This window comes from Sprattus sprattus, assembly GCF_963457725.1.
Source record: "Sprattus sprattus genome assembly, chromosome: 2".
Lineage (NCBI taxonomy): Eukaryota > Metazoa > Chordata > Actinopteri > Clupeiformes > Clupeidae > Sprattus > Sprattus sprattus.
Window position 1 is genome coordinate 32,582,077 of NC_137921.1, and position 10,589 is coordinate 32,592,665.

Genomic DNA, 10,589 nt, shown 5'->3' on the forward strand with positions numbered 1-10,589 from the left:
CTCTTCTCAACAACGGCTGGATTTACGCGAGGGGGGCTTTTGGAGTGAGTGCCGTAATCAGCAGCTGATAGCAGTGCTAAAGAGTTAGCGTAATTTATGGCCCTCGCACAGAGTCAAGCAGCCTCGGGAGGGTAATTGTATGTGTGTGTGTGTGGATGTGTGTGAGTGTGTGTGAGGGGGGTGTTGGGGCTGGGAGGCTGGGGAGATCAATGACCTTTGTGACTTGGCCAAAATCCCCACGGGCCTAATTCAGCATTGGAATGGACCCCACACACAAGGCAATGGGAAGATACCACCAACATAATGCACACAATAGCCAATTGTGCTACCTTTTCTCCTTCTCTCCTTTGCTCGGTCTAAAGCGGTGGGCCCAGGGGACAGTAAAGGATTGCTGGCAGAGAGAGGGGAGCCTGTTGCTTACCTGGTGCCAGCACACGCAGCCGTGCTAAAGCTGTGAACGAAATCAAGCCAGGCCCCAGTGAACACATTAAGCCTTCACTTATCTGGTAGCTGGGGCAGAGGACTCTTAATAGGTTCCGAGTTCCAATAAAGACGTTAATCAACCAATACCATATTTACAGTAATAAATATATATATACACTATATATATATATATTACATTTATATAACTGTAATTATGGTATTATAGATACATATTAGATATAAAGAAATACAGTAATATGACCAACTAGACACAATTCGACAAAATGACATGACCATATGCATTAAGAGTGTTTTGAATGCTGCTGGGCTATCAAAAATGATTGAATGGAGTATTTGCATCGTGAGAAAGGGGACCAAAGTGTTCAAAACTTCTAGGAGCCTCTAAAACAATGCTATACATTGACAGGTTTAGAATGGAATGTCCTAAATGCACCTTTATAAATTGTTTTATGATGGGTTTTTAGTCCACATTAACTGGTTTGCTGCAATTACCAAAGTCACAATACACCTCTGGCCAGCAGTACGAATGAGCCACAATGCCTCTAGACTGAAGTATGCCATGTGTTTGCCAACCTCCTTAAAATAAGACATTTCCAAAATACAAAGCATAGACTGAACCAGCACTATTTTGTTTCAGTTGCATAATGTGGTCTCATTCTTGTTCAATGCCAGAGCCATTTTACTTTCCACGTTACTTGCTAAAGGCTTTATGAAAGCCACGTCTTTCGACTTTTTGGCGCAAAACCTCCCCAATTCAGCTCATGTCACACGATGAAGACTCTTTATCAAAACAGAGGCCCGATACAAGAATGAATCGGGACAAAGCTGAGGGGCTGGCCCATCCCTCCAACAAGCCTGTGAACAAACGGTAACATGGCCAAAACTGCCCACCCTGTGAAGACCCTGAATTTATTTTCCCGTTCTCTCTCCCTCCCCAATGTGCCAGACTACCCCTACCCACCCCTCTCCTCCTCCTCCTCCAAAACCTTAAACCCAAGTCAGAATGTGGAAGGGGAATTCCCCCCACCTCCCCCCTTTCCCAAGAAAAGAACAAGCCGGGTCTTTTTCTTTAGGGGTGTGTGTGTGTGTGGGGGTGAAAGCATTGTGTCCGTCTGCTGCAGTGCTACTTTTGACAGGTCTTTACCAGTCCTCCGCTCCCTTTGTGTCAGCCACATAATGGAGCCAAAACACAAACCGAGCCACTGTGCCACCGCCGGCCAGAGCTATTAGTCAACGTGACTGCCTTTGGAGATGCTAATGGCCGTATAGTGTGTCCCTCACTCCCCCAGCCCCCGCCACCTAACTCACCACGCGGTTATCTGATAGCACAAAGGCATTCTCTCGGTGGTTGACTTCTCCTCAGCCTTTTGATAGACAGATAGAGTCTGTAGGTGAAAGCTGTTCTTCTGTTTTCCCTGTGTGCCCTTTTTCCTCTCCTCTTTTAGCAAGGGAGCGTAATCAGTCTGTCAGAGAGAAGCAAGCGTAAAGTACCGTATGTGGCCCCTCAGGTGCTCGGAGAGAGCAGGTCGCCCTCCTCCTCATCCACACCCTCCCTCTTTGTTCATCCCTTTGGCCAAGTCAAGATGCCAGAGACCGACTGGCCCCTTGTGTGAAAGCTTGATGTTGCCCAGGAGTGGAAGGGCCTTTGCCCTGGTGTTGCTGGTTGGCCCCTGGCCAGCAGAGGGCCAGTGCAGGGGCCCCGTGCCTCCCCTGTGTGCCCAGGGGGGCAGAGAGGCGGAGAGCAGAGCGAGAGCTGTGGCCTTGGATCTGGCCGTGCCTGGAGAGGTTGAGATGCTCAGGTTTTTTTTGGGGGGGGGGATGAGGGATATGCAACTGGGCAGAGGCTTCACTCTCACACACACACACTCTCAAACTCAAACACACACACACAGACACACACCTAGCTCCAGGACAGGAGCGTAACCAAAACACCCAGGTGCCACACAGACGTGGAATGAAACAGACCGACAGTCTAACCCACATCACTTCATGTCACATCCTTTAATTCATAACACAATGTACAGTCTTTATTTTATTTATTTTTTTACAAACCATGACAGAACAGAGGATGATGAGCTGGTGTGCTGTCAGACATGAGCCACAGATCCACACAGGGATGGACTGGACAGCTTAGGGGTACACACAGAGCAGAGAGTAGAGACCGCACCTCCAACACACCAATGTCTTAGAAGAAAAATGCCACCTTTCCTGTATTTATTAACATCCATTTAATCTTCTTGAATCTTATTAACTTTAAACACCAATTTTTTTTATATAAATAAACCACATCTGATGGGGTACACCATGCAAACATTATAATCTACCAAAAAAAAAAAAAAAGTACTGTTTATTTATGCTGAACTACACCATGGACATCCTGTTATAAGCATTACTCTCTTGATATTTCCCCTTTTAGTGATAACAGATCCATGATTTTAGTTAAATTAACATTTACACAATGTATATATATATATATATACCCATTTACAAATATTTGTATGAGTGGCCGGAGAGAATGATATGATCATCACCCCTTCAGAACACTCTGAACAGTTACCGCAGCTGGCTGGGATTTGTGAGAAATATCAAACGAGGGGGAGGGAACGTGGCAAGTGCAAACCCAAACAATGAGAAGAAACGTGGGGCTGTGGATAGGGATGAGAGGAAGATGGAGGGGAGAGAGTGTAAATGGAACTAAGGGTTACAGAGGAAGAAGAAGAGGAAGAGGAAAGGAGGGCGAAAGTGAACAACGAAAATGCAGAACAGCCAAAAAAGACTTAAAAAAGAAAAAACAAATCAGTTGGGCTTTGACTGTGCTTGCTGGATACAGTCTGGAGGCAACCAGAAGAGTAGTGAGATGGTAAGAGGACAGAGAGGAAACGTGAAGATGCAAACAGCGCTGGAAGAAAGAGAAGTCTGCTCCGAATTCCCTCTCTCCTCCCTCCCTCCATTCTCTTCATTCTATTCTTCCTCCAAGGGAGAGAAGGAATACACAGGTCTTATGGGAGGAAAGGGCTAAGGTGAGAGGGAGATGGAGAGATGTGTATGTGGTGTGTGTGTGTGTGTGTCCGGCTGCCTCCTGTATCTCGCTCTCTCTCTCTCTCTCTCTCTCTCTCTGCTCTAAGCAGAAGCTTCGCACTGTTTTCTCAATGAAGCCCTGCAGAAAATGGCACAAGCATGAAACACGAATGTGAGGTCCGTGGTGCGAGCCGCACACAGACACAGACAGATCCTTCAGAGAGGCCCTCGACCCAAGAGAAAGGAGAGAAAGGATTTCATTTTACGTGCACAGTATGACAGTACCCCACTGAATCACTCGCACATATTAAGTCAAAGTGAAAAAAAAAAACATTCCTCTCAGTCAAACAAACTTTAGATGGAAGCTGTGATGGTGCAGAGTGTGAATAGAGAGCCTCCATACTTAAAAGCACATTAACAGTTGGTGATAAACTATAACACTTCATCTAGTGTCTACTGTACTTCAATGTAGAAGGTGGCGCTGTGGAAAGCCTACAAATCCTATGGGGGGAACGGCCCCAGGCATCGGCTGATGTTAAGTGCTCGGCGGTTATCTGCTGGGTGATGGGAGCCGTTTCCTCCCCACAAACGCGGCCTCCTAGAGATCACCAGCAGATGCGCTGCAGATAGAAGCGGAGATAGCAGCCTGGCAACCGCAGCGGAGATGGATGAAGAGAGCCAAGGAGCGTGATAAGAAGGGGGGGGATAAAAGACACCTGCACAAAATCTTCATTTATTAGAAGTGAGAGGGAACAGGGAGGTGGAGGAGGGAAGTGGAGGTATATAAGTGCTCCAAAGTCTCTCTCTCTTTCTCCCACTCATTCTGTCTTTCTGTTGTCCGTGAATGCAGAGGACCGCAGATGTCTGCTGACCGCATCAGGTGCTTCTGAGCCACTAGAGGAGGGGGCGGGGGCAGGGGCTAGGGGGAGAGACTGTATCTGGCTGTGACAGGACACCGCTCTCAGCTTATGAAGGGCTCCATCCTCAGCACTGACGGAGGCCGAGCTCCCGCTCCCAGGCTGAAGGGGTCCCGTGCACTTCACTTATCTTCCTCCTGCAGAAGACATGTCTGCCACAGACTCATTTTACAGAGTGTAGGTGCGTGTGTGTGTGAGTGTGTTTGAGTGTTTCCGAGTGTGCGTTTTCATGTTAAAATCAAATGCAGGATGAGGATGAGGCCAGGACAGCAGTCATTTACAAAAGGGCCATGGATGAATTAGTCTTCTTTGATCAGTGCATTTTTTGTGAACTGCAAGTATCCAGCATTTCTGAAAGAGAGAGAAAACAATAGAAATAAGAAATACAGCACCATCTAAGCCAAGTGTTTTTGAGCTGGTCGGCCCAAAAAAAGGTCACAGAATCATTCTTAATGGGTGGCAGTGTCTGTGTACCTTACGACCTTTAATGACTTTTGTAGAATATGAATGGTAGTGTCTTTATTGAAATGGAAAAAGCAGAGTTGTGGTTCTCGTGCCTCAATGGGAGCTCTTCAAGTCGGAGAGAGACAGAGAAAGTTCTGCGTGAGCGGAGCCTTAAGTGCCGGCTGAAGTAGTGCTGTAACGTGAGCAGGGGGAGTTTCGACTAACTAGTTGTCTACAGGGACATCACTGGTGGTAGTTGAATCTTTGTGTTAGAATTAGTAATTCTGTTAGAAGTAAAACATGTATCTAATTACTGTGGCTATATTGCTGGTTAACGCATTTTGGTGAAGCAAACAGTCCCCAGATAACTTGACAGTTGGTGAAAATACCACACCTGTCTAATGTACTATGAATGCAGGGATAAAAGCCGCCTATGTTTATGTTTATATTTATTTTATGATTCGAATTCTATTACATTTGGGCCTTCACTTAATGACCATGGGGATTTGTGAGTCCCAAGGCCAGTCCAGTGGAGAGCCACTGATATTAACATGAATACACCCAGAAAGCCTGAAGGACATGTTCCGCAATTTATCATTTGACCTTTATCTATGGCACTGACAGTGGCTGTTACTAAGGTAAACAATTTTCATGCAACGCCCAACAGAAGAAAAAAACTAGGAAAAACTTAAAAGAAAGGACATTGATCACAACCACAATCTCGTCCCATTAATAAACAAGACATAAGAAAGACACCACACAGCTTTACTTAACAAATTTAACAAAGTATAACAGATAAATTGGTTAAAAACCATTATTTAGGTTTTGTCCTGCTAACTTTCTTTTCGGTTCTGTTCGAAGCAAATGCAAATTAATTTAAATTATAATCAGTGGCAGGGGACAGTTCACTATTTATACCGAGGATGGACAAAAGATAACTTTTTAAAATACCACCCTCACCCTTTTAGAGTTTAAGAGGCTCATCAATTTGGGAAAATTGGGACGTGTCACTTGTGGAATGTGAAATGTGTGTGTAACCAGATAGGGTTACCTGCTCGTCTACTTCTCTTTGTGAAGAGCTTCGATGAATGCTTCAAGTTTCTCCTGAATTTCCCGAACTTTTTCTGTGGAAAAACAGACAAACACAGAGTATGAACAGATGTGTCCACTGGAACACCAGTTTATGAGCAAGAATCATCTGAACACTAGGACACAGAACAGAGAGTTAATTTGATATGACCATGGACATTAAGAAACTGACACATTCTTCTGCACCAAACATATCATTTTCTATCTCTTCATGTCTTTTTCTCATGTGTCTGGAGGAGTGTGGAAAAGAACTTGCTCAGTTCCAGTGTCATTGCTGACTTGATTCACCATCCTACTGATCTGACACTGATCTAGGGGTGGCCATGGGCATATCTAAAATGCAGACCCGTGTGATAAATATGAAGAGTGGCAGCAGTCATAGATAACGCTGGCAGCGTTGAAGCATGTCTGCGCCTCCACAGGTAGTGATTCCAGTAGCGTCTCCAGCTTCAAGGTCTTGGGTTCAATCCCTGGGGAATGTGTGCAACACTTATGTGCCTGCCTTGAGTACGCCAAGTACTTGGACGGGAACTTTGGCTATGTTTCTGCTAAATGGACCAAAAATGATAAAGCATGAAACCCTTAAGCTGGACTTTTAGTGAAGGGAAAATGAGGACAGATCAGAAAATTCCCTCTGGGAATGCCAAGTTGGGAGTGAGCGCAAATTGTTCCAAGTCATTCGGTAGCAGAGTCGGTTCTAAGGTAGATAACGCCCAGGTGAACTTTATCTGTCAGGCTGTCCCACCACTCAAGCATGCCCCGTTCCCCAGGGAAGTTTAAAAAAAACAAAAACATAACAAAACAAAACCAGTCGTGTCGTATACCACTGCGGCTTAGCGGGTCACTTCTCCATTATGGCAAGGAGCAGATGGTCCATGCAGATAAGGCTCGAGACGTGAGGGGTAAAAGGCGGCCTTCACCGGAGAAGACCCACTGGTGTTCGATTGCACGGCCTCATCTAGCAAAGAGCCACATCAAAGCCTGTCCCTCAAGGCCCAAATCAAACGGCTATTTACTCCCACAGAAAGACGGAGTAAGCCACTGAGAGTTGGGGAAAGTGAGACACGGCCCAAAGAAAAACAACATTCCAACTTTGAAAAATAACAACCCCACCTCCCAGCCCCTTCACACACTTAAACCCAGCCCCAGACTCTTGAAAGGGGTGCACTTGTTTGGGCAGTCGACTACCTGTCAGTGACTCCCAAGAGTCAAGCTTTCTAAGGACCTGTGCTCACCTTTCAAAAACAAGTGGGGGGTAGGTCCTGAGTCACTCGACCTCTCTGGACAGAGGTACAAAATGAATCATTCATAAGATGCTACCCCAAACTGTGACGATCTGAACCAGGCCGGCGATCACCCCACTGAACCCCTTAAATCAGAGTTCAGTGTACCCCAAAGGCACTTCTCCTGGCCTTCACAGAGGACCTCTTCAAAAGGTTCTGCCTCTGACATGGTTCTTTGTAGAACTCCGGGAAAACTCTTTTTCCATAGCAGGTCAGTCATCCCAACCTGAAGCACTGCACCCACCACCCCCCCCCCCCCCCCCCCCCCCCCCACCCCACACTGAACGACACGATGCATGTGCTTGAGGATCTGGAGCTGCTGTGCGGTACGGTGCCGAGCCGGGGTGAGTGGCCGTAACCTAATCCGCCAGCACCGGGGCCGGAGTGGTGGGGGGGTCCCGCTGTGAAGTGCCATGGCAGAGGGAGTTATTCGTCCTGAGCAGCCAGAGAGGCTGAAGGGCCGCGGGGATGAAAGGAGCACGGAAGGCTTTTGTGTGGGGGCGCGCACACACACACACACACACACACACACACACGTCTCAAAGACATGAAACACTACACTGCCGAGCCCCTTAATGCAGCAAGTCACACACAGGGGGACTGACGCGCACGCACGGCACACACACCTGCACGTGTGGGGGTAGGACGTACACATGATACACTGGGAAATGGAGAAGTGTTTGCTAATGCAAACACACACACACACTCACACATTTCTGGCAGGTAGCAGAAATTCCCCAGTCCTTTGTTACTCTGTTAACACGTCAGGGCAGAAAGGCGAGCAGTGGGAGAGATTACAAGGCCTAATGGGGCTGTGACCAGGGCAAAGGCATGGTGACATGGCAGCTGTGCAGAAGTGCGTGTGTGTGTGTGTGTGTTTGTTTGCGTGTGTTTGCATGTGGCTTCCAGTCCTGAGGCAGGCCAAGACCTGCATCAAGTGGAATTTGCCACTTCGAGCCACCAAACTATTAACACAGTAAACACCCAACACCAGTAGAAGAAAAGGGTCGGCACTAAAGATGCATCCTTCAGGAAAACCGATGTGAGAGGTCAGTGTGGCTAAATATCAGCACAAGAAACACAACACCGTGAACTGAATCCTTTTACTAAGAACACCAGATCTAGTGACCATCATTGCGGTGTCCATACAGATATATCTCACCAATGAGTCTGGTGCTCACCAACCAACTGCCTTAGCTTATCAGAAATCCAAGATTGTTAGATTACTCTTTCACAACTACACCTAAAAAGAAGATGGCTGGGGACAGTGATTCTTTGAGAGTCCCTGAAAAGATGGGACAGGACTTTATAGCAAATAAACACTCCTTCTCGAGCTAAAGGATGGAACATCCCTTTTCCCCACTATGACTCGATTGTGGCAGGTTTATCACGGAGCACCCTTTGGGCCTAAGGGCTGGGGGGCGTGGGCAGGGCTGGGGGGGCCAGAGCACGTTTTTCAGGCTGATTTGTGTGACTATTGGCTTAGGCAGCCTGTGAGAAACCCATATTTGTGTCCCTTCCACCATCTGTTGAGGAATGTGGTGTGACTTCTTTCTAAGGGCGCTGCGGAAATGGGACTGAGGAGAAAGCAGCCCTGAGTGTCTCCCCTTTCCCCTTCCCCTGACTGACTGACTGCTGGGGGATCCAAAACTCCATTTAGCCGCCTGTTTACCGAAGAGATGAGCCCTGGACACATCAATTCATGAGCTCAACTCACACCCCCACCCACCGACGATCCCTCCATCGCATCAGTCCAAGCTCCCACCCACCCGCCACCCTCCCGTTATCTGGTCATGAATATTCCCATAATCCTCCTGGCTCCAATCCCAGAATCCTTGCTTTTCTCCCTCTCTCTCTCTCCCTCTCGTCAACTGAGGGACTTTCTCTGCCCATTCAGGCCGCCTCCTCCAGTCCCCTCTATTGAAAGGGACCCTGTGCTGATCTCCACATGAAATGATATCTCTTTCACTCCCACTCTCCACTGCTTTAAGCTCCTCAGGCTGAGGTGGCAGAAGGCTCAGGGGGGAGGAGTGTGTGTGTGTGTGTGTGTGTGTGTGTGTGTGTGTGTGTGTGTGTGTGTGTGTGTGTGTGTGTGTGTGGGGGGGGGGGCTTTAACTGACCTGTAATAAGACTAGTGGAGGAACAGCATGGACAAACAGAGCTGACAGAGAAAGAAAGACTTAAAAAAACAAAGCAAGAAAGATTGGATGATGGAGGATAGAGGAAGAGTGGAAAGAGACACAAGTGGTGCAGAGAGAACTAGGGGGGAAAAGGACAAAAGAAAATTAAATGAAGGAGAGACGGTTGACATCTCAAAGGTGCACTACTGTTTAGAGAGGGCATCCTTGGGGCAATACAAAAAAAAGCAGGAGGAAAGAACGCTGCAAGCGAGAGAGGGCACACAAATTAGATGGTGGCAACGGAGATGTTTCAGCAGCTGGCGTAGCGCCACTCTCTCTCTATCCCTCCCTTCCTCCCTCGCTCATTCTTCACCTCCGTCTGGGTTCAGAGATGGGTCGGCTGAGCTTGGGGAAACTCCTGCTGCACCTCCTCCAAATACACACACACACACACACACACACATACACACACACACACTTCAAGTCAGCTTGTCAGAGTTAAAAGTTAGAGTTAGAATCCGACCCACGCTCATTTCCCGATTCCACTCCCCACCTACTTTTCTCCAGCTCATGTCCACTCAAATCTCAAAACTGTCCTTTTTGATTAAAGGCAAAAAGCCCAAAAACAAATCTTTAAAAAAAACTAAAACATTACAGTTCATAGACCACACAGCCTGAAAGGCACTAGAAAAGCATGAGAATAGGTCTAGCAGCAACACAAGCTGTAGTCATTGGCCTATTGGTGTGTCAGCAGACACATCACACTGAAATCAAAAGGCTCCCAGCACATGGGAGTATCCAGTGTTCTTGTGTACCCGAAACGTCAGAATAACACAAAAGTTTCAATAACCGCCTTAACTTTTCAAAGCTTCAAAAACTCATCTAAAACTCATAGACTAACCATTTCCTGTACAAGTTTAGTAACACCGATGAGGATGAAGACAGGTGAGAAGACAATATGAGATGGTTAGCATTGGCTAGACGCTGTGCTAGAAGAAAGCGTCCATGTTGCGAGTGGCATAAGAAACCCTTGCGTGCCTGAGCGTGTCCTTCACCTCCGTTCCCAGTATGTCCCTGCAGCGAGACCAACTTGTCCTATATCAGCGTGCTGTGCTGTGCTGCACTGGGCTGCGTGTGCGTGAGTGTGTGTTGGGCTGGGCTGCGTGCAGCACCTGGGGCTGATGTATGGGCTGCTCTCTGGACGCGGCGGGTTGTGCCGCTCCCCTGCATGGGCCATCCGGGAGAGCAGAGCGGAAAGCAGGCCTGGGTTTAAT

General features: G+C 47.5%; 1 protein-coding gene across 7 annotated transcripts in view; it reads right to left on the reverse strand.

Moving 5' to 3' along the window:
• Positions 1-2,446: 2,446 nt before the first annotated feature.
• The window catches only part of opa1 (OPA1 mitochondrial dynamin like GTPase), a 48,663-nt gene continuing 40,520 nt past the window's right edge, over positions 2,447-10,589 (reverse strand). For all 7 annotated transcript variants that reach the window (XM_080832840.1, XM_080832837.1, XM_080832836.1 and 4 more), the window contains 2 exons: positions 5,875-5,947; positions 2,447-4,730 (listed from right to left, as the gene is read on the reverse strand). In XM_080832840.1, coding sequence (XP_080688966.1) covers positions 5,883-5,947 — 65 coding nt within the window. In that variant the 3' untranslated portion in view covers positions 2,447-4,730; positions 5,875-5,882. The remainder of the gene's footprint in view (positions 4,731-5,874; positions 5,948-10,589) is intronic.